The sequence below is a fragment of the Aythya ferina genome, assembly GCF_964211825.1.
Source record: "Aythya ferina genome assembly, chromosome: 1".
NCBI classification, from domain to species: Eukaryota; Metazoa; Chordata; class Aves; order Anseriformes; family Anatidae; genus Aythya; species Aythya ferina.
The window spans coordinates 110,775,103-110,799,140 of record NC_140296.1 but is presented as its reverse complement, the minus strand read 5'-3'; the positions used below and the strand labels follow the sequence as shown (position 1 = coordinate 110,799,140).

The window sequence follows — 24,038 nt, the reverse complement described above, 5'->3', positions numbered from 1 at the left end:
TTAATAAATACCTTGTGTTTCAGATATAGAACTGTTTTCTGTTAGTCAGAAAACCAATGTCTGAAGCCGCTAGAAGAAAGAGACAGAATTGCCAGCTGAATATCATGAATGAAAAAACATTCACCACTGTGACCAGGGCCAACATATTTCCCAGTGGCAGCTCCCTGTCTTCCCCTAATTCCCCCCTCCCTTTCCCCTCCCTCCTCAGATGCACATGCAGGCACTATGGGAGGAATGACAGCTGTTCTTCATGGAATGACAGCCCAGGGATATTGCATCCTCCCTTAAAAAAAAAAAAAAAAGACAGGCAAGGTACAGAATAAGGTCAGTGAAGGGAGACAAAGGGGTCTCCCAGAGATGGCAAAGGGTAATTTATTGACAGATGAGATAGACGTTACTACAGAAAAATATTAAATGGATTCTTTTCCCCTGTTTTTAGAAAGGGAAAAAAAAAAAAAGTGGAGAAGGGTTAGGAAGGACAGATGCCAGAAATAGAGACAAATTTCCCAGGAGAGGAAGGAGAAATCCTGAAGGAAATTAGGATCATGATACAGAAAATAATAATAATAATAATAAATCTGAAAAAAAAAAAAAAGAGCATCTGAAAAGCTAAGAAATTCTGCATGGAAATGACAAAAAAGGGCAGTGGAGAAGGAACACCACCACTAACAGTGGCACCGCTTCAAAGGCACTGTGAAAGAAAGAAGTGCTGGTAAAACAGAGCCTGATTAAAAGCCAGCGTTTGAAAAGGGCTGTCGGGAAATTGCAGAGCTGTGCACGCGCCCGACGTCAGCCGTGAGGAAGACTGCGGGAGCACTAATCAAAGTGAGGCTGAGGGAGCATATGGAGCACAGAGATTTTATTAAGGACAGTCGTGAACCGGGGCTCGTATAATGGGAGCAGCCGAGCTCAGGAGATGGGAGGGAAGAAAAGGCCAGGTCTTCTGGTGCAATAAACCGGCGTAGCGCTGTCAACTTTGACAGTGTGTGAGTCCCTACTGCAAGGAAAAGATCTGAGTGGAAAGCTTAAATAGTGGGTGTTGATATTGTAGTTTCTCTGGCCTAGAGTAGTAGATTTCCCCAAAATAATTGTGCAGGAGAGGACAGGAAAAAACACTGGACCGATGTGCTCTAGTTGGGGTTCTCTAAGTCCATCCCGCCCCCGGTTGAGACAGCAAGATACCAAGGACATGTTCTTACAGCTTGTGACATGAGGAGAGCTTATTTTCACCAGTTTTCACCAGTCAGGGCCTGATGAATGCCTGAGGAGTCACCAGGAAAAGTTTCCACCAAGATAAAAGCAACAGAACAAAAGACATATGATGGATAACAGATTTAACTTATAAGCAGGCTAGTTTTAAGCCAAACCATGTCTTACTCTGCTCTTTTTGTGAGGAACCCATTTTTATGGTGTGTAACAGTCCATGTAGTAGAATAAGGGAGGGGGAGCATTCATCCCGGCCCTGCAGCTGCCATGCTCAGAGCTGAGGGAAATATAAGCCAGTCTACATTGGGCTTGGAGCTTCGGTACTCCAGAGGCATTAGCAGGCTTTTTGGGAAAACAGGACAAAGCAAAAAGAAAAGAATAGGTCTGCTCCAGTCTTACAGTGGAGTTTTATGTTGGTGCATCTGGGGATTTGCCCGAGACAGAGTCATGATGACTCCTTCATCTCAGAGACAGCGATTTGGGTGGCCACAGGGCAGTCACTAACACCATTCCCTCACCTCTACCAAAAGATGAATTTTATGTCAAATCAACACACTGATCTGACTTGCCCACGTTGCCGCTAGATGTGATGTCAGAGATGTGATGCCTGTGTGCTGCCCTGACGTTATCCTGGATTAGTCCTAAACACAAGACTGCAACGAAGTTCCTAAACATGAGACTGCTTCTTTCCAGCCTGATCCCACAGCCCTGACCTCTACCTGAGGTTCTGACTCCAACCCTTCCCCACAGACAGGACACGGCCCGTGAGCAACAGCTGTTGGCAGGCTCTTTTCCCGCTCAGCATTCAGGCATCTCAGAAGATGGCAGATGGAGCTTTAACGTGCCAGGAGAAGCCGAATCTGTGTGCGTGTGGACGCGGAAGGCTCTTTTCCTTCACTATCAGCTGTTCTGGGGTGCTGCTAGCGAGTTCCATGTCAACTATTTCCCCTGGAATGGATTATTTCAGTAGTCTTTGGGCCAGAAAGATGAAGTGCAGCTTGGTGGTTGGCGGTCAGGAGCGCTCACATGGGAGGGGATAAGCCTGCACTAATGAACCCTTAACTCTCTCACATTGTATATTCTCTGGAAAAAGGCCTGGAACATATGTCTCCCCCTCTCCGGCGAACGCCTTAATCACTAGTTTAGAGTCATGCTTGTGCTCTCTTGAGGCCAGCGAGTATTTAATTGTGCCACGTACAGCTGAGTGATTGCTCAGGGAGAATGACTTTGTTAGTGAGATGAATTTTCAGTCTTTTGAACTTTTCCAGCAGACTTCCTCTATTCTTGTACAACGTTGGGCTCAGCTTCTGGGTCTCAAATACCCTCAGATGCATCTCTTTCTCCCAACCTGGGCCCACTTTGTTCATTTAATTTGTACCTCTTTTAGGGTGAGAACATCTTGAATTGTGCTCTGTGCTGTATTATTACAATGGAGCCTGGGTGCTGGTGAAAACCTCTGGATGCTAATGGAGAAAACGTACATAACATCTTTAGCTGTTACTCTATCATATAGAAACGTCCAAAAGGATGCTGAGACATAAAAAGAGGTCGGAAAGGGGAAATATCTGGAAGTGTTCAGCATGGATATCAGGAAAAAAAAAAAAACAACAAACAAACAAAAAAAAACTTCACCACAAAGGGGAGGATAAGTCTGTCTGCATCAAGGCTAGAAATGGTCATCAGGCACAGCTCTTCAATAGTGTTATGACAGGCAGAGGTGGCCCAGTTCTCTTCCTGAAGAAGGTTTGTAGTTGTAGGGGTAAAGTTAACCACTGGTTTAAAATGTTCATTTTCTGTGTGACAAGGAAAGTATAACAATTATTGGAAAAAGGGTGGAAAATGAGCTAGAGGAAAAAAAACAAAACAAACAAACAAAAAAAAAAACCTGTTCCTGTCCCCCCGTGTATAAAATGGAGGCTATGTTCCCTATTAACTTCAGCAACCAACACTGCAAAAAATATTTGACATCATCACGTAGCAAACGCCACTCTATCTTTGAAATTCAACATCACTACTTTTTTCTTAATTGGACGAATTTTTTGAAAACACGGGTCTGACTTCTCAGAAATACTTCTGATGGTCTCTGCCTGTTTCTAATGCTTTTGTAGTGGAATAGCTGTGATTTCCTTTTTGCAAAACAGAGACTATTTCACTGAAAATTTCTAGGAGAAAAATCATTTCCACTTAGCAATAGCATTAAAGCCCTTGAATTGGGCCACATTTTGCTGCCAATGCAGTTTCAGGGATACTTGGAAAATATTTTGAACAGCGGGGAGGAAAACTGATTACCAATACACAGTCTCTAAATGGTGTGAATACTATGGGTTATTTTCCCTTTGACTGTTTATGGCCTGTTTACAGTATAATCACACCGAATCAGGTCATAACATGGCTCTTTTTTTTTTTTTTTTTTTGAGTGAAAATAGAATCTAGCATCATTTTTTATTTACTGCAGCTCCCCCAAAGAGCTAAGGAATTTCCAGGTGCTAAGCAAGGATGCTCTCTTATCCAAGGCATTCATAACTGAAGGAGAGATGAGGAGAAAGGTGACTAGGAAAAATAATAGGCAAGTTATTCACAATTTCTATGCACTTGAAATAGCTGCATTGTTGTCATCATGGCAGAAATGGAGTTATAAAGGGGACTTAGTTGTGGATAGAGGAGAGAGATTGCAGATGACGTGAGGGGTTATTTTATGGTATATAGCTGTCATCAGACCGAGCTGCGGACACATGTATGAGATCAGTCCAGAGAAATAATATTCCTATCACCCCATCCATACCAGGCAGTGGTACTGTGTTATGGGATTAGAAGAAAATACTTAGTTGTTTGAACTTGTAAATGGCAGCTTAAAAGGGTAACAGCTCTGTTGTGCTACAGATTGCCTGTTAGATTGTTCAAGTAAAAGGCTCACCCACGTATCTGCTCAGCAGAGAAAATCTGGCATGAGAAATAGCCAGCACTAAAATCCTACATTTCTAGCATCCCTTGTAGCCAGTGGGGGGGGAAATCTTTTAGCTAGCACTGAGAAAGCCTGGGCATGGGTCACCCAAGGAAGCAGAAAACGCAAAGCTCTGCCAGAGGTCTACTGCTGGAAAGAAACATCCCAGCCACCTCTCCAGGGAGCCTGTAGGAAAAATAATATTGCTTCCAGTGTTAAGAAGGACGAATACAGAAACAAACAAACAAAAAGAACACTTTACTAAGCTGATCCCTAGGATTTAGCAAAGGAGATGCTTTCCAAGAGACAGACTTTTTTTTCTATTGTTTACAATATGATGCTATCTCACAACTGGGATTCCTTTTTGTTGTGAGGAAGAAATGAGCTTGAATGAGAAAATACACATTGGTTTAGATTATCTTACTAATGACCCTCCTGTTTCTTTTTCTTTCATTTGAGACCCTGACCTGTCAGATAAGCTTTCTGCTCTACCTGGGATATATGAGCAGCCATCCCTGTTCATACGAAGGTGACGAGGTCCTACAGAGGAATGCCTGACTTTAGGTTCCCAAATCCTTTTCAGGCAGTAGAAAAACAACCTGTTTTTCATTGGCGTTCAATGTCTAGTAGCTCCCAATTACTCCAATACTCCTTTTCAGAAATGAGTAATGAACTGCAGTGGAGGAAAAAGCTCCCTCAGAATGTAACAGAATAGTTTTCTCAGCACTACTCTAATACTTCTACAGCTGTAATAAAAAATATATATAAAAGGGGAAGTATTGATGAACACTAGCTTCAACCAAGAGCTGAATTTCCTAGTGCGCTCCAGGCTGAAATTTCTGAAAAGCAAAAATGCTCACTTGCAAGCTATCTCCACAGCCCAGGTCAGCAGGCAGCAATTAGTTTCTCAGCCACTCACTCTTCCTTCCATCTTCCTGATGGATATTTCATCTGAGTTTATGCTCTCCTCCCTTGCCTTCTCTTCACCTCTCTGCCTTGCTTTCCAATAAGGCTGTGATCTGTCACGGACTCTCAATGGACAAGACCTATACATCCCATCACAACACTGTCATGGGAAGTTGCATTAGACAGGCCAGGATGAAAAGCAGTTTGGAAGGGAGAGAAGCCGTCATGCTTCAGGGCAGAAACTTGAACTCTAACCAAGGCAGAGAGATGAAGGAGGGCTTTGGGCCAGGCGGGGAGAAAATTTGACTCAGGGCAGGTTATCCCATAATTGCCCACTTAAGCTTTCTTTGTACCTTCTAAGATGCATCTGGTTCTGGCCAACATCAGAGAGAGAAGGGGTGGATTGCTGGTCTGATCCAGCAGGGGAATGAGTTTCTTCATTCTTTCTGCTGGTGCACTGAGTTTATAACACTTTCTGAAGCCACAATGAGATCCCTCTCCAAGCATGACCCTTGCTCTGCCGGTGATAGCCAAAATTCCTTCCCCTCACCCCGTCCTTCACACTTCCACCAGCAACACAGAGAGAAGCCGGTACAAAGCCGGGTCAAGATGATAAGAACAAAGCCTTGAAGACTGCTCTTAGATACCAGCTTTACTTCAACTGAGGGGGGAATTTTCAAAGAGGTGAACTCTTTCTCTCTCTCTCTGGCAGGAGTCTCCTGGGAGGAGAAGAAAACAGCTTTCATTTTAGCGAGTCATGATATTTATGGCCCTTTTATGAGTTTTGTTTGAAAATATAAAAGTAGATGGACTTAAATCTGTTTCAAAAGAGAGGAGATGAGAAGGGGAGAGACAGAGCATGTGAAGGGCAGGTGGGTCGGAATCATCTGCCCACGTTCAAAAGAAAATCAAATACCTTCTTTGTTTTAATATGGACCCCTTCTGCCAGTCATGAGGATAATGTCTGACCTCTTCTTGCATAGGCCCTTTTATCCCTAATGACTTACAAATTTTATCTGTCTACTACCGCCGACCAAGAACACTCACCTTGGGATGAATCGTGACAACTACTAAATTATGCAACTGCAGCACCATGCAACAGGTCAGGTCTGCTTGCTCCCAGGAAGCAGACTTTCAGATCACGTCTCCTGCAGAAGTGAGAGCTTTATACTGTATTCCTGAGGGGCAACTGTCAGCTTCTGCTTGCTCACACACCAGAGTCTCATGTGGGCTTTTATCCATGCTATTTGTGGTGTCTGTTCAGCAACTGAGGTTGCACCCTCTTGAGGGCCTCCTGCTTTTCATGTGTGGAATCTCCTCTGACCCTTTGCCTCTAGGCAATACTTTTGATCCAATTCACAGACTAAGGAGCACATGCCTTGCAAAATTATGGAGGGAGGCAAGTTTAAGTTGAAGAACTGGGTTTTGCATTTGGTTTGGGATGTAGTTAGGCCCGTGGTCATTTTATCTGCTCTGTGAATGAACCTTCATAGCTTGTGGCAGCTACTGAGAAATTTGTACAAGCAAAATGTACAAAGCTTCCCGTTAATTGGTAGTTTCATAAAGGCTGTTGTGGTTTCATAAAGCTCTTCTCTGAAACAAGGAGAGAGAGAGGTTCTGCCAAACTAGCTGAAGGTCTTGGCCTGGATCTGCATCCAGTACAGAGTGATTACATAGATCAAATTGCTAGGATGGTCCATGAAGATGTGTGGAGTCACACGATGTTTAATACCAGATGGCGTGTGCTGCATCTTTCTTTGATACTGTGTCCTGCAATAATCAAATGCAGAGAACAGGAACAGGTGAATATCTGAAGTTAGGCAGTATGTAACCTGAAGCATATAGCTGTCTGGTCAGTTGTAAATAGTCCTCACCACCACAGTTATTCTGTAATGTCACTCAGAAGTCCAAAAAGGCTCTAAGACCATGTGTTCTGGGTAGAGTGCGTGGTAGTTGGGTGATGCTGTAAGAATGATCATTTCCTTTAAATGTTTTTGTTTTCTGGCTAGCATCACCTACATCTTGGTTCGGTTTTACACCCGCACACATGCCCTTCTGAATGGAATCATTCTTCCTTTCATGGTTACTTGTTCAGAGTCCTTGGTAAGTTTGAATCAGGTTTTAAGATTTATTGATCTGGCCTTGTCCATTTTGTGGTGTGTTCTTTGATTTAATTTAATGACCGTAAAGCATTCAGGCATGTTGGCATGAAGGGTGCACTGGAAAAAACTAAGTGATTGATTGATTGATTATGGAAAGACATTGTTCTCTCCACAGTTAACAATGAAGCTAGTTTTCCATTATACTCATTTGTGTTTTCCAGGTCACAACTAAAAGTTAACCATTCTGTCTGAAATTTCCCAGGTATGAATCATCTGTGGGAGCAGTTACATTTTTTTGTGTAAGGATTAAGTTTATCTATTTTAAAGATCCATGCAAATAAAACCCCTTGAAACACAATTCATAGGGAAAGGTTCAAAGCACAGACAGGCTGTACCTTCTCCTAACCCTAAGGTGATTTTGGCACCACTACACCTAGATACTTTGCCATGGACATTCCAAAATTAACTTGTTGGTCCTGTGAAGGACTGAAACCATATTGTTACTTGCTTTTGTGACTCACAGATGATGTTTTCCCTTTGTGTCTGTGTGTGCGCACCCTTTGATAGAGGAGCAGCAGTCACAGAAAAACACTGAGCTCAGAAGCTAGTAAAAGGTTGTAACAGAGGTATAGATGGAAGTGACATGAAATCAGCTCTTGAACACAATAAAATGTACCAAAGAACAAAAGGCAGTCCTGAAGAAAAAAAAAAAAAAAAAAAAAAAAAAAAAGATACAATTCTTCCATGTCCAAAAAATTTATGTTCATAGGGTTAGGCAAAGTGACAGGGTGTTCATTTAGGTTGTTTATGCTGGTACTGGCAATGCTAGTTGCCTAATGAACAACCTTAGTACAACCTACTTTAAACCTCTCTCCACTTTTTACATGAAGAACAATATAACAAAACTTGTTGATATTTAACTTATTACTCCCAGGCAAACAACTTAAAGCGTTGGTGAGATGACTGGGGCAATACACACACCATTCAGAGCTATGATCCCATCTCTCTAAAGAACTGTTTATTTGTTACACATTGTTCACATTTTTGAAGGTTCCTTCACAACTAAAACAGCCAGAAATTTAACACATTTTTACTTTTCTAAATGACAAGTGAAATTCCATAGAATAGGTAGGTAGCTCTCAAAGAGATTTTGCAGGAACATATGAGCATACAATTTCTGTTTCCAAGCCCTAAACCATATTAATCCCATGCTTTCTGCATCTCTGCTGGATTGTCTATAAATTTAGGAAGGTCATGGATGCTATGTTTTCATGTTATAACGTATATATCCAATATATTCTGGTGAAATGCTTTAAGAAAAGACAGACAATGCAACATAACCATGCCCAGCTAAAACTTTTTATCTTACAATTCAGCTAGCTCTCCACTACAGCTAATGTGTAAGCATTTCTCAAGGAACTGTATAAAAAGAAAATGGTGCTAAACGCCTTTTAAAATCACCCAGTCTAAACTAATGCCATGTGCAATAAATCAAATTGCCCTGAAAATCCTAGAGTGGAGGGGGGGAAGTGGGCCACGGCCCTACCCCTATCAGTACTACCATGCAGAATGCAGCCGATACATTAGGAATAATTCTTTCTGGAAACATTTCCACTTCCTTACAAACTTGCTTCTTCCACACTTGAATTCCCAATGTAGCGCAGATGCCATTTTATCATTTAAGTCCCACTGATGTCTGTCACCATTTCTCACAGTCCTCTTCCTATTTCCTACAAACTTATAGTTTCTGTAAATCCTACCATCTCCTTCCTTCCCAAAGAGGTTGCCCCATAACCTTTCCCACTAAATTTTTACACATCTAAACAAATGAATATTTTGCATTAGCCTCTTTGGCCTCCATACATTTCTTGCTTTCTCCATCCACTGTGGACCTGCTCCTTAATTGGCCTATTGTCTTTACATCTCTTTTCTGATTCTTCATATCTCCAAGCTCTCCAGCTTTCATCATTTTCTTACTTCTTACTTCACTTGGACCAACATCAAATGTGTTTCTCACTCATGTATCCCTCCTTAACTTCTTTGCTTCCCATATACCCTAAGTTTCTACATTGTTCAAAGGACATTTAGGAAACAGAATACTATAAATGAGAGGCCAGGTGTGAAAAAATGCAGGACTTAATGAGACTGGGAGACCGAGCACTAAAATGGCAGGTGAAGTTCAAGGTTAATAAAAGCGAGGCATTGCACATAAGAAAAATTAATCTAGAAAATGATGATCTCAGAGCTGACCATTTCCACCCTGCAACAAGATTTTGAGGATATAATGAATAGTTCCATGAAAATGTCACCTTGCTGCTCAGTAATAGCCAAAAACTACGCAAACTGTTAGGGGTTAACAGGGAAGGAACAGAGAGGGAAAAAAAAAAAAAAAAGAAGGCAATTATGCCACAGGATAAATCCCTGCTGCACCTGCACCATGAATACTGTGTGAGGATTTGGTCCCTCATCTCAAATAAGATAAAGTAGAACTGGAAAGGGTTCAAAGAAGAATGGTGAGGGTAGTCGTAGACATAGACCAACTCTCAAATGAGGAATGAGAAATTTAATTAGGCTGAAAAACAGACAACTAAGGATGGGTTGGATGGGGCATAACGATAGAGGTGGGTGAGGTAAGGATGGGGCATAATGATAGAGGTGGGTAAAGTCTTGTGGAGCATGTAGGTACTAAACAGGGATTAGTATCTTGGCATTGAAGGAGGCTGGTGGGCAGCAGGTTCAGAACAGAAAGAAAAAAGCAGATGGTTTAGCATTCAGTGCATAGTAAGTACAGGACTTCTTGCCATGAGAGATCATGGAGGCTAACAGGTACAAGGCTATAATGGCTATAACTCAAAAATGATTAGGCACCTCCATGGAAGGAAAATCTATCAAGGGCTATTAAATACAAAAATATCACATCTGGCTCAGGAAGTCCTTGAGTTGCAAATGATTGGAAGCTGGGAGATCATCCTGGGGAAATATCACTTATATCACTGCTCTTATATTCTTCCCTAGATATTCACTGTTGGTCTCCACCAGACACAGGATATTGAGCCAGATGGACCTTTGGTCTGACCCCATATAGCCTTTCTGATGTTCCCGTGTTTATATTCTTAACTGACTGTATGGATGCTCCTTGCACTTTCACCTTCCACTACACAATGCCAAAAAAAAAAAAAACACCCTCCTGCCTACAGCAGCAGAGCGAGGCTGAGCAATAATATCTGTCCCAGTGCATCTTTGCTGAAAAATTCTTCCCAGATAAATTTGGATACTTACCTACTCTTTTAGTCTAATGTTAGACTAGTGTCATTGCTGAAAAACCATTCCCTCTGCAGCTCTGGTCACCTGAAACAATCTGTGCAGACCTCTCCTCTTTCAGTGATTCCCTACCTCCTTCTGAATTCTCATCTTAAAACCTGACTTTCTAGCCTGCCTTCAACCTCTTCATTTCTGTCTCTCCTGGTTATTGGTCTTATGACTGAATGCTTTAATATTTTCACCATGCAAGGTCTTTATGTCACTGTTTCATGTAATTTATACCTGTGAGCTGGAGCCTTTCCCAACTCGCTTTCAAGCACAGGCCATACAGTGAATGGAGTCCAAAATTATTCCCACCCCCTTATTGCTTTGGGGGTTTGGCTTTATTAACAAGGATATAAGCAATAAGAAAATAAAGTTCAGCTGTTTCTAAGGCTTCTCCCTCATGACTGCTCAGCCAGCATCCTAGATGGCTTCTCCCCGGCAAACCATTTTTATCTCCCTTTTAGACAAGCGAACTAATAAGCCACCTACCTCAGTGAGTCAGCAGAACCCACTTAACCCTTTCCCAGAAGGGTCAAAGCTCGCTATCAGGATGGTTTGGCTCAGCCTTGTTACAGAACCATATTCTGCCCTTCGGTCTTGAATAATTTATTTGTGCGGCAGACCTGGATTACTGTTTAAATCAAAATGCTACCCAAACAAAGGCTGTGCTGTGCAGTGCAAAATGAAACCAATTACTACATCATATGATGCTCATCTTTTACAGTGTGAGATGCCCCCTACAGTACCTGCAGAGGACAGACATTTCTGTTGAGAGCAGCAGCCAGCCTTAGGAAGCAGGAGAGAGATTTTCAGAGGGAACCAGCCTTGATAAAAAAGTAAATTCACTGCCAGAAGGTATTGCGCACTTTCACTTTGATCCATCAAAACTTAAGTAACTGCTTACTGTTGTGAGAAGACAGAGGACGGATCACGTGGTTATACTTAAGACCTTTTCTAGATTGAAATTAAAGCAAGCTCCAGTTATGCATAAGCATTAAATTGTTTTGCACAGAACAACTTTACCAGAGGTAAAGAAAAGCAGAAAATGCCTATCCTAGCACATTGCAGAAATTCAATATAAAATCTCAGAATGTGGATCAAAGCCAGAAATGTCACTACTTTAAAGAAAAACCTCATGGAAGTATGCAGAAGTAAGGGATATATTGTATTATATATTATATCATAGTAGAAGTGCATTATAAGCCTTGCAGCACCTCTGGATACCCGAAACATTAACAAGACAGTGTTCCTTATGTACTGCAAAAATGTAATCTGAGTTTACTCAAAAATATCCTGACACGAGTAAAATATGTTCTTTTTCTTATTTTTCTAGCCCTGTTATTGTTCAATCACCTGATTTCGAGACTCCTTTCACTTGACAATAAGCAGCTATCATTTGCCTAGTCCTGGCTGTCAGAAAGTCATCTTTATCTTTAGAGAAGCAGGGATAATGTCCAATCAGTGAGTTATAGTTGAGAGAAACGATTCTAAGTTTAGGAAAATTGGCAGCTGCATTTTGTTATCAGTAACCATTATTTAGATAGCATTGCTGATGTGCATAGCATCGTATAGAGAAGGATAAAGACCAGGCCCTTGCCCTGTGGAGATTACTGTCTATATTACACAATTAAACCAGTGAGAGGTGCTAGCATAATGCTAATAGCGAGCTCTAAGCTTCACAGTGAGGGGGAGAAGAGATGACGAGAAAGCGAAAGACAAAACTACCCGTGAGAGACCAATGCCGCACTGTAGCATCATCCCTCCATTGTTGTTTTATATTCAGCTCTGCCGGAGGGTTTTGTTGTTTCCAAGCACGGTCTGTACAGAAAAGCAAACATATATCTCCAGAGGAGAAACTGGCTTAGGTGTTTATAAGAGAGAGGTGGAGGAAGTTGTCTGGTGACAAAGAGTTGGGTGCTTTGACATGTCAAAGACAGAGTGTCTTGATATGAGCCCCGCAAATGACACTGTGGCAGCCCCAGCAGAGCCATCAGTTCTCACGTGCACGAGGCTCTGCAGGGCACGGAAGACCCGAGGCCGTTCCCGCAGCCTATTCAGCTGCCTTCCTTCCCTCGCTCTGAAAAATGGACTCTGTAGCTCGCACGATGCAAAGAGCACATTAACTGTCACACAGCAACTAAACCTACCACCTCCTAAAAGCAGGCTTCAAAGTACCACATTCAGTAGGCATACATTTTGTCCTTAGGTACGTCTTTGCACAGTGCCTTCAACCAACACTTCAGCTATGCATCATTTTATTATGAGGTCAGTTTGTGTATCACTCTCTTCTTTTAAGGCAAACGTGTTGAAAATCAAGACATGACAATCTGACTATAGACATAAAAGCAGACTCAGCTGAGCTGCATACATACAACAAACTGAAGCCGGTACTCCAGAAACCCAGCCTAACCCAACACTAGTCCTAGCCCTAACTCTGAATCTGGAACTAGATCAGAGCACAATTTTTAGAGAGATGGTAGTACTACTTCATTTTTGCTTTGTTGACCCAAAGTTATTAGCAGGAACCAATCATACTGGAGCAAAGACGACTCCGTCTAATGAGAACAATGGTACCACAGGAATACATTCATTACTGCACTGAACTTCTGAAAAGAAGGAGGCATTTTCTTTTTTCTAGTATTTCACTTTGCTTCAGCTACTCAGTTAAAGAAAACAGTATGTGTATTCCCCAGAACAATCTTATTTCTGTAGACATTCATAAGACTGGTGTAGGAAATGGAGCCTACCTAGCAATATCTTCTCAGCGGTATAAAGTAAAACTGATTAAGAGAGGAACATTCTTCAAGTTCCTAGAAAAAGCAGTTGGCTTCTACTTTTTATGATCAAAAAAATCCTAGAAAAAAAATATGTCCGTCTGTAACGAGACTAGGAAATTGAAATAATCAAAATGGGATTTGATTGGTCTTTTGAATTGAGATGCTACCATGACTTTACTGCTGAAACATCGTCTGGCTCCTAATGGCTTCTAACATTGTGTTCCTACCTACATTGATCATTTAATACTAGCATCTTCTTTCTGAAAACCACAAACACTTCCAAAACTTGACCTCTTCCCTTTATCGCTTTTGATTAAGAAGAGAACTATCTGCAGGAAATGCCCTACAAACCACAAAGGATTATCAGAAATATAATGATGAGTGATTCTGGGACTCTGGGACTTTGCTTGTGTTCCTCTAATCTGATTCTTGGTCACTCTTCCTTTCTCCGCCGGAGCTTTGCAGTAGTTTCTTCTAGTCGGCTTCTCCAAGCAGCAATAATAGCATCATCATCCATTTCTTCCTCCTCTTTCCGCATGTTTCTCCTGTACTGAGAGAACTGTCTAGATGCAAATCTTTCTTCGCTTAGTTCCACTTTTGCCTCTTTCTTTCCATCCTCTTCAGACTTTGAAAAGCTCTGGGTGAACTTTCTCTTAGCTCCAAATTCTGACACGTCTGACCTGGCCTCCTCTTCACACGCCTCCACGTGATGAGATCTGACTCGACTCTGTGTAGATGGTTCAGGGGATTCAGAGTCAAAGGAGGGTTCAGGTGTTTGGCTGAAACCATGCAGCTCCGGGCTCTTTTCTCCAGAACTTGTCTCGCTGACCCTTGACCTTGTGAATGTATACATCTTTTTGTCTTCTTTTGCAGAAGCAGAGGAAAATCTTGACATGGTTCTCAGTGAATCTCCTTTTGACTCATACGAGGAACAGCTGTCTAGCTCTTCTCTTTGGGATCTTGAAAATCTGTAACTGGATGTTTCAGAATCCATCTCTCTAACTTTGGATGACCTGCTATATTTCTCTCTAGACTTCTCACTTCGATCATGATATGATGATTCTTTCTCTGCTTTCAGGCCACTGAGCCACTTTGTAATATCAGTCTCTAGTTCTGACTTTTGTGCACCTGTGTTTGCAGATTGACTGGACAGAGCAAAGGTTGTATCATTTCTATCAAGATCTGCTTGCAAAGGGTGCCTGTGGCTATTTCTTGTACTCTCTGTGTCATCTTCTATTTCATTTTCCTCTCCTTTGGCCACCTTTTTTTTGAACAAAGTGCTGCGTTTATTGTCTCTGACCACCTTTTCAATTTGATAATCTGACATTTTCTCTCTCATTTCCATTTGCATTTCCTTCTCCTTCCTCCTGATCTTCTTTAGGTCAACATCATCAGCAAAGAGGCTGTACAGTGGTTTGCTTGTCTGAGTAGTCTTCATGTTTGAACTAGTCCCGTCTGTCCTTGCACTTGTTGAGGAATTGCAAGACAGGACAGACTGAGACTCAGCCCTCTGCATGTCCTGCTGGCGGAGCTGAGAGGCAGCAAGAGATGAGCCACTCTGAGCACTGAGAAGGGAAACCTTATCATCATCTGTACGCCTGCCAAAGTCTCCTGACATTATGCTGGAGGCCATTGCAGACGATGGACGGGACAGCATCATTATCTCATTTTGCTTTTGAGCAATGGTTTCACTGACCACATTAGCAATCCAGTTCTGAATGCTTGCCATGGATATTGTGTCACCTGGGCCAACTTGGAGATTGGGAAGGGGTGTACTCGGCTGCATTACCCCAGTGCTGCTCCTGGTCTGGGATAAAGATGAATGATTTGTCTGCATGCTCAGTGTAGAAGCTGCATCCTCAGTACCGTTTGCAGAAGGTGCTGAGCTCCAGAAAGCTGACAGTGGGATATTCCCACTCATTGTACTGTCTGTCTCCCAGCTACACATGGACTGGCTTTCTTCTAAGATTTTCTTTGAACGTTCAAGTAGCTCTATACGCCTCTGCTTCTTTTTAGCTGAAGCAGAATCTTCACTTTTGGCAAACTCCACAAATTCTTCCTTGCTTTCACTGCCCACTTTCTTCTGCCGCTTCATTTTCCAAGCTTGGTAAGCACTCAGGTTAATATCTGACAAACTCTTTCCTTCAGTCTCCTCTCCATCTGCTTGTCTGCCATCTTCAGTTGGAGATGGTGCAGAAGATGAGGATGATGCTAAATCCTTCTTGTGAAAGCCAAACTGGATCCTCTTGACTTTCCACCTTTCTAGAGGAGTCAACTTCTCTTTGTTCTTTTGGCAGAAATTATAAAAGGAACTGCTGTCTGAAAATACACTTTCCTCATCCACATCCCTCTCCTCTCTTCCTGTTTCTGAGGATCGCCTCTCCCCCGTATTTTTATGCTTAGAATGATACCTTTGAGCAGCTTCCTTCTCAATCTCCAGGAGCCTCTGGTTCCACATGTCCCAAGTGCTCTCGGAAGACACAGAGTCTGTGCGGCTCCTCCTCATCCTGCTAAAGCTACTGGCTTCTAGCTGTTGTTTTAGGGTTCGGATCTCAAAACTGCTCACACTCTCAACATCACTAAATTCACCTGATGGGGAAGGTCTTCCTCCCATTCTGGAATCTCCATCCTCGTCCCTGGGTGGATCCCCCATTTGGTATTTCTCATTTCTGCGCTGCCAGTCGTGGATTCTCTGTTCTACATCCTCCTCAGATTGTTCCCCTTCCTGAGCCAGAAATGTTGGTGATGTTCTTCTTCCATGGTTAATTGTTGATTCCTTTACAGACAGGCCTTCTTTCTTCCTCCATTCCTCATATAACCGTTCCTCTTCCTCCTCGCTGATGAAGGTGGAGTGTTTTGAGGCCCAGCTGGTTTTTCCCACTGATGAAGAGCTCCTAAGACTACCTAGCATGCTGCTGGTGTCCTCTTCTTCTACTGTGATGGAGTGGGCTTTTGCTCCTATGATGCTTTCTGAATCCCCAACTCCAGACAGCCGGGAAGATGTCCCTGCATGGGCAACAGGACTTTGACTAGGAGTGACATCTTCATCTCCAGTATGATCCAACTCTCGTTCCTCCAACAACTGCTCATTGAGCTCCCTTAGCTGTTTGAGAAAGCCATCGTTGGGGTAAATGGCACGCTTCTTTCTCAGAGTCATCAGAGCTTCCAGAATGGTCATATGGTGGTAGATCATCAGGTAAGCAGCCACCAGCACAGCTGAGCGACTGATTCCCATTTCACTGCTGACAAGGATTTTTCCTACAGACATTGAATATAAAAGTAATTAACTATTTCCAGTAATAGAGAGAGGTTGCTCTGTTATGCAGCACAAACACATTCTCTGAATACTGTTAAAAATTAGATAGATTATATGTTTTGTTGCCTGAAACCAAAAGTAAATATTTATTGTTAGTTTTATCTCAGTAGAAATCTACATACACGAGAACAAAAAATATTAGTCTCAAAAGCTGTGGTCATGCAGATTTTAAAACAAGCTAAACAATATATTTTCACCTATACACTTCCCCAGATAATCAAAATCTTATAACAGGTATTAGAAAGACAAGCAATGCAGTATTCTTGACTTCCTGGCTGACTTGGGGCAAGACATTTAAGCTTTCCAAGCTTCAGTTTCCCTATAAGTGAAAAAGGAGATATTAGCACTAGCCTCCAGGAAGGTATTGGGAGGATAAGCAAATAAGTTAATATCTATAAGGCACATTATAGGATGTAAATACAATTTTATATTAAATTAATCGTATTTTTTCCAGATCTGCTGTTTGGAAGGTACAATCAGACAGTTATATGTAGACTGGCTGGTGGCCAGAGCCAGAACATATCTTGGAACAGGATGACCAAACAACTAGCAGAAGAGAGCTGATTTTGACTCTGACAAAACAATACAGATGCTCCGTATTTCTGGGACCCACTGTTCTGTCAATAGTGACTGGAAGAGCTAGAATTAAATCTGAGGATCTGTTGTATTTCATGGCCATTTACACAGAAATCATCTCTTGCAGAAAACTAAGCTTTGGCACAAAAGAATTGTCTTTTAAAGTTAGTTTTATAGCAAACTATAGTTAAAGAAAAGCTTGTAAATATGAAGAGAGCATAAATGAGGCTTTGCTAGACTGCAAATAACTGAAATTACTGTTCCCAGATGTGTGATAAACACCAATTTATCAACGTGCTGTTTGCACAGGAGCTTAATGAAGCCAGTTTAAACACCACTTCCTGACTGATGATGTGTTACCATAAGTATTTACTTAATGTACCTATTCCTACAATCTCAACATGTCTTTTGTACCTTCATACCAAAAGCCCTAGATGCCTCCCCAGTGTTTTAACAGCCAGTAAAGCCTAACAGCTCACCAAAAGGGGGAGATCTCATTCCTCTGCTTTCTTTCTACACTTTTCTCTCTCCCTGCATCCTCCCCTGTGTTGTCTCTGGTACTCACTGGGCCCTTTGATGATCCGATTAACTCACTAGCCCAGTAAAAACCCTCTGTTCCCTGTTGGGCAGTTGGTTTTGCTGTATTAGTGAGTTGAATGGTTGATGAATGTCAGCAGTGGCACAGAGTAAGAATCAGTAATATGCCCGGAGAAGAAATGGGAGTTATGAGTAATAACATAGAAGAGTAGAGCGTCCCTCCCCTTGTTGGTAGTGGTGAGCTATAAAAATTGGCTCAACTTGTCTTATGCAACTACATCCTAATTTAACTAACAAAACTTTTCATTTTTCTTCTTGTCACTTCTACTAAGATGGAACCTGTTGTTCTCTACAGAAATTAAATGCATTTAATACATATAAAAAAACACAACAGTAGTATCACCGATTCTGGTGTTCATTCTCATATTGGGTTTAATAAAGATTTTCCTAACTGTCTCCTGAAGTTGCTACAAAATGACCAGTCTACACTGGAGGCCCACAGAAGTATCATTTGCCATAGAAGTGGCATCCAGCAAATTATAAAATAGCCTGGGTGCAGGCACCCAGGGGTTCAACCCATTCTTTTTTGTTTTGTTCTAGTAAGCCAGCCTGTTCTTTTGTAGGAAGCATCCTTGCAAAATTGAGACTCAGAGCGTAGAGTAATATAACAACTTGGAGCAGTGCTTCATCTCATTGCAATAGCAGGGTGATTTCAAAGCCGCTGAGGCAAGTGGCTTGCACCCAGTTTGATTCCAAAGAAAAGGGGCTTGCAGCAGGGATTGCCAGGCTGCCTCCTCTCACTGGTCTGTCCCCTTTCTGTTTTGTATGAGGCATGGCAGAAATGGGCAAGAAGTGTTCACCGTAACTGTATGCAAAAAACAATCAATCTGTCCTCTACCCAATTACAGATGTGGCATCAGCTGTTTATCAGAGTAATACTTCCACCCATTAATTCCCAAGCACTCTGAACCAGTTTAATCTTTTCCTCTTACCCCTGTAAGTCAGTAGTGCTTCATCCAGGAACTCTGCAGCTGGACGGAAGTGTTTGGAGATATCCATATCTGGAAAATCATCCACTTCAATGCCCATGTATTGGATATTCAGACCATTGTAGAAGCCTGGTCCTGTGTATACACCTGTGCCATGAGCTGCATTCAAGACATGTGTGATCCCCAGTCTCTTCAGACGGCTTTTGTTCACTGCGACACTTCTTCAGAAAAGAAAAAAATAATTATGTTAGATATCAGTGCACCTATTACAGGTGGGAAAGAAGCTGTCTGCTGCAAGTGCTACCCAATTCCCAATCTGCGTCACTCATCCAATACGCAGCTCCTCTCAGACCTTAAGGTCCTTTGAGGGTTCTGCAGATATTTCTTTCCAATACTCGCCGGCAAAAGAAAATGAAAAACCTGCACTCACCAGTATCACACTCACTCACAGCATGCTCAGTTTCAACTCCAGCTTGGTTGTAAAATTATCCTGCCATCTTAGGTTCAGGTTGTTTACTTATTTCTCCATTTTTATCACCCTATAATTGATGTTTTAAACTATATCCCCTTATCCCCTTCTAGCCATTTCCACTCAGTATTTGCTATGGAATTTCTTTTTTAATTCTCTTCACATAAGAAGGACTTTAGTCTCAATTTCAGGGCCAAATTCCAATCAGAAGAGTTTAATTTGGGCTCATTTCCCTTTACCTTTCCTAAATTGTCTGAAGCATCAAACTAGCATAGGAAAGCTGCTGAACTGTATTCTACAAGTATTTACTTTCCAGCACTCAGAGATCTTTGTGAGAATGTTTTAAAAAACATTTTGGGGCTGTCTGGGGATGAAAGGTATTAGATACATGTAATATATGCTATGCCTTCAGTGGTTCCATCTGACCCTTCACTGGGAATCTCACGCAACAGGATGACAGAAGCTGATGCTCACTTTTCTGCTATAAAGACATTAGGCCAGACTTCATCCACAGCGTCTCTGGGGGTCTCCAGCCTGTCCTTCACAAGTGCCCTCTGCAAGTCCATCACACACGGTGTGTTAAACAAGCTGGTGTCATCAATCTTTTCCTTAACTCGGTTGTACAGGTCTTCCACCATCAACTGCTGTGCAGACTCTAACATCCTGGGACACACTGCATCTACCTTGATGTCCTTCGTCTTCAGTTCTGGAATAAATTGACAATGTAACTAAAAGCATGTAAAAACAAAGCAAATCTATGACCAGATGACCAGACATTCTTTGTTTCCGGAACAACCCTTGGAGACTTCTTTTTTTTTTCTTTTTTTTTTTTTTCCCCAATGACTTTACACCATCCTGTCTGCAATGTATGCATGTGCATGCTTATACAATAGCCTCAAGATAGCTAGTTATGAGAAAAGCATAGCTTACTCTCCTCTCAGTCCACAGACCCGGCCAAAGACTCGGGAGTTAAGTGCACACTCATTTTAGCCCCAAAAGAATGGAAGAGGACAGCTTGTTGCAGCAAGCAACAAGCGTTCAAATTGTATTCACTACCATAGTACATGATTCTGCCACAGATTCAGTGCACAACTTCAAAGGAAATCACCAAACCTTTCTGTATTTTTTTTTTTTTTGTGATTTTCACCTCTGCCTCAAGCATGATTTTGCTCATAAAGGCACTTTTTTTTTTGTCATTTTGAGGTCTCTGGATGAAAAAGGCAAAACAACTTCAACTCAAGTCTCTTACTTACTTCTTTCTTTCACACTTCCTTCTCTTACCTTCATTGATTATTTGTTTGGCAGCCACAGCAGATGACAGATGGATAGGATCCATGAAGATGCTCTCTGTATCAGTGTCCGATATTATCGAATACCTGCCAACCGACCACACTTCCTATTAGGTAAATGCCCTCCACTGGGATCCCATCTCTGCGACTTTAGTCCTTTTACCCATTCCAGAGGAGAGCAAGAGGGAACTGGAGCAGAGAGGATCCACTGATGATAGAAGGGGAGCCCCAGCTTTTCTCCCAGCCCTCATACTGCTCTCCAGAGGGATACTATAGGCTTTAAATATGCCCTGTTATCCAGTGCTTGCAGGATAAGACAGGTCTCAGGTGAGAGGAGCTACAGTGGGCAGAGGGTGCAAGTGAATAGACTGGTGGAGAAGGTTTTGGGTAGAGAGGATCAATGTCTGGTTTTGAGACAGGGAGACCATAGGGAATAAACTCACAAGTAGCTTCCACCTTGACAGACAGATACAAACATTGTCCTACTTAGAATTTATTAAGCAATTCAAAACTAATTATGATACAAAACCAGCATTTTTTTCTGTTATTTAATTGTCTGCAAGCACCCTTTGAGTTATCTCAAACACCCTTTGAGTTATCTCAAACTGCAATACAAGCAGTGTGATTGAAGGCCATGAATCTCTACCTGAGTATTCAGTACACTGGTTACTTCACAGCATGAACCTGTGCTAAGGCTCTTCAGTCACACAGTGCTGCCTAACTGGGGGTCAGAAACAACTATGAAGCCCACAAATACCTTTGAGGATATTTTTTTGGCACACAGAGTGATTTACACAAATCTTTGTTAAGAAAAAATGGGCCACAGTCTTGAAAACACATATATTCCCATCTGGGTCCATACAGTCCAAGGAAACCTTCTGCCCTTATTTAGACCATCTTAACAAAATATTTTGCCCCAGCATTTTCCCTGAGGTACGCCCTCTATGTTTTCTTCCACAAAGATTATATTGTTCATTAGTACAAGGTTGCTGCCCTCAGAGAAGCTATCTGGAAATGCAGCCTTTCTGTACTTGCAATGCACTGTTTGTGTTTAATTAATGCAGGAGAAGGAGGATGATTAATGTGCAATCAGGATGCAGCAAGGCAGCTAAACTGCTTTCATGCTGCATACTCAAAGTGGAAGACACCGCCACTGGAAACTGCTCAGTGGGCTCATCCATGTTGGCTTGCTGGGCTCCAGCACTTGTCAACCATGACCGAAAGTAGTCCTTTCCTACCTCTTTTAGGCAGTTTATGAGATGAGCACGGGGAGTCTTGTTTACAAGAGCTGAGACAAATTTGCAGCGCTCAATTTCATTTACTATAAAGGGTTCTTCAAAGCTCAATATAAAGATAACAGTCCGCGATAATCTGCCACCACAGCCACAGATTTTACCAGTAGCTGCCTGAAGCATCCATGGGGCTGCAAAACAGCTGGATGCTTCAATGGTTTCACTTTGGAGAAGACCTTGGCATTTTCATCACTGTATTTGGTACGAACAGCAAGGAAAAAAAAAAGGGGGAAGGGAAGGGAAGGGAAGGGAAGGGAAGGGAAGGGAAGGGAAGGGAAGGGAAGGGAAGGGAAGGGAAGGGAAGGGAAGGGAAGGGAAGGGAAGGGAAGGGAAGGGAAGGGAAGGGAAGGGAAGGGAAGGGAAGGGAAGGGAAGGGAAGGGAAGGGAAGGGAAGGGAAGGGAAGGGAAGGGAAGGGAAGGGAAGGGAAGGGAAGGGAAGGGAAGGGAAGGGAAGGGAAGGGAAGGGAAGGGAAGGGAAGGGAATAAACTGGAGAGGTGCTTCTGCTCATTTTGAGTGACTGGTCATCAGGAGGAGAGTGATTTATGAGGATCAATAACTAATTTTACTTTATGTGAGCTCAGTGAACTTCCTAAACAATTTTTGAATATGTGTAGTTAAATGAAATAAGGATTTTGTCTTTATTTTCTTTCTTTCTTTGATTTCTTTGATTTCTTTCCTCATGTTAGGAAAAACACATCTAATCATGCTTGTTTTTCTTGCAGTAACTCTATTCCTGCTCATGCAGTGTCGGCCTCCTGTTCAGTGCCCAAAGACTGTAGCTAAAGATGGCTGTGAACCAAACGCAGATCCTGAGACCCTCAGACTTTCTGGGGCAGGGAAGGCCCAACATGGACATAAAACACCCACAGGTCCTTACGACGGGCAGAAAGACAGACTACGCACTTGACCCGAGTGCCTCCGCGGAGAGCAGGACAGAAAGGCAGGCGGTCCACCACCACACACACTCACCGGCTGGGCGAGGGGCTGCGGAGATAGTGGGCCTGCACCGCCCTCACGTCCGGGCCTTCCTCCTCCTCATCGGGCACCACCTGCTCGCTGTCCGAGTCTCCGCCGCTGGCCATGGCGGCTGAGGGAGGATCTGCTGGAAGGAGTCACAACGCAACGCGGCACCGTTACGGGTGGCACGAGGCTAGCGGCGTCCCCCGGCCACTGGGGCAGGCAGTGGGGACTCAAGGCTCTTTCTGAGTGAGGAGGTGGTGAGCCAGCCGTAATGACTTCTCTGCCAGGGCACCTGCCAATCCCGTGTCCTCGTGAGGCTCCCTGGCTGGTGCCCAGCAAGTGCCGGAGCTCTTCTTGCCTGTGAGTAAGCACACAGGGAAGCCGGGAGGGAAGGGGTGGTGGGGCAGAAACTCTATACCCTCCGTGCACGGTCTCTGGACAGAGCTGTACACTGCCAGACCGGGACCGCAAAGAGCATCAGGGGAAAGAAACATGAGACCTCGCCTCCCCAGCATGAAACGCTCCTCAAGCTTCAGGCCAATGCCATGGCTTCGGCCAGCTTTAGCCCTCGAGACTTTGTCCTTGGAGCTAGGAGGCTGCCATGCCCACCCGGGGGCCATGAAAATGGAGCCACTGCCACCCCCCTGGGTGGGAGCAGCTGCTGCTGACAGGGCAGCAAGCGGGGAGGCCGGGAGCAAAGAAATGGCACTTACCGCCTGCGCCTGGAGGAAGGGATAGGTCCTGGTTAGGGGCACAGCAAAGGAGCCCAGAGAGTAGGGTAGGAAACCTGGCAGGGAATAGTACGAGGGAGAGAGAAACCAGCTGCCCCCTCTCTCACTCTGTGGCTTCTTCATTAAGGGGCAGGACAACTGTCGGCACCAAACCTTTATCAGCTCTCTAAATATAGCCTTGTCCCAGCACTGGCTGCTGGACTGCAGGGGGAAAGAATTCAGTGCCTCACAGACGGCAGCTGGTCAAGTGTTTAACTCCTTCCCTGCTGTGGGACGGGCCTCCCCACATTTCCTCCTTACAGGAGGCACATGGAGAAGAGTACAGAACCAGTGAGGCCCAGTCTCTGCCTTCAGGGAGCCTCCACACAACTGGGACCTTGCCGAGCACAACCTGAGAAGCCGGTACGACCTCTGATGTCCTTGGGAAACACAGTGCAGGGTGAGCCACTCCAGGCTCACTAGAAGCAAGTGGAATTTCCATTTTGGAAGGGCAAGGACTTGGGTACACTGCATCTTCCCTTGATGCCAATTCAAAGAGGAAACCTCCCCTTCCAACTCACTGACTTCCCAGCAAAGCTTGTGGGCCAGGCTCAGATGGGGCAGAACATGATGACAGCTGAAGTGTTATTTACTTGTACCG

The 24,038-nt window shown here is 43.2% G+C and overlaps 1 protein-coding gene and 1 long non-coding RNA gene across 3 annotated transcripts in view; one reads left to right on the top strand and one right to left on the bottom strand.

The window, feature by feature from the left end:
* LOC311432139 overlaps positions 1 to 20,506 on the top strand; it is a 30,005-nt gene extending 9,499 nt beyond the window's left edge. Inside the window, exon 3 of the long non-coding RNA XR_014689840.1 lies at positions 20,431 to 20,506. This is a non-coding gene — a long non-coding RNA (uncharacterized lncRNA). The remainder of the gene's footprint in view (positions 1 to 20,430) is intronic.
* On the bottom strand, positions 13,085 to 23,809 carry STYXL2 (serine/threonine/tyrosine interacting like 2). 2 transcript variants are annotated; one of them, XM_084509591.1, is made up of 6 exons: positions 23,381 to 23,809; positions 22,677 to 22,809; positions 20,407 to 20,501; positions 19,600 to 19,831; positions 18,660 to 18,877; positions 13,085 to 16,496 (listed from the first exon to the last, which is right to left on the bottom strand). In XM_084509591.1, the coding sequence occupies exons 2-6, from the start codon at positions 22,787 to 22,789 to the stop codon at positions 13,672 to 13,674; spliced, it is 3,483 nt and encodes a 1,160-aa protein (XP_084365717.1). In that variant the 5' UTR covers positions 22,790 to 22,809; positions 23,381 to 23,809; the 3' UTR covers positions 13,085 to 13,671. The 2 variants fall into 2 exon arrangements, with proteins under 2 accessions (XP_084365717.1, XP_084365716.1); XM_084509590.1 differs by having other exon boundaries at positions 22,677 to 22,806.
* Positions 23,810 to 24,038: the final 229 nt, after the last annotated feature.

Bases quoted from the DNA above. Each gene is read 5' to 3' on its own strand.
- STYXL2 (XM_084509591.1), bottom strand. From the start codon at position 22,789: ATGGCCAGCGGCGGAGACTCGGACAGCGAGCAGGTGGTGCCCGATGAG. The intron at 20,502-22,676 runs GTGAGTGTGTGT...GTCGGTTGGCAG, and splicing joins CGCAGCCCCTCGCCCAGCCG to GTATTCGATAATATCGGACA. The intron at 19,832-20,406 runs GTAAGAGAAGGA...AATTTATTCCAG, and splicing joins CAAACAAATAATCAATGAAG to AACTGAAGACGAAGGACATC.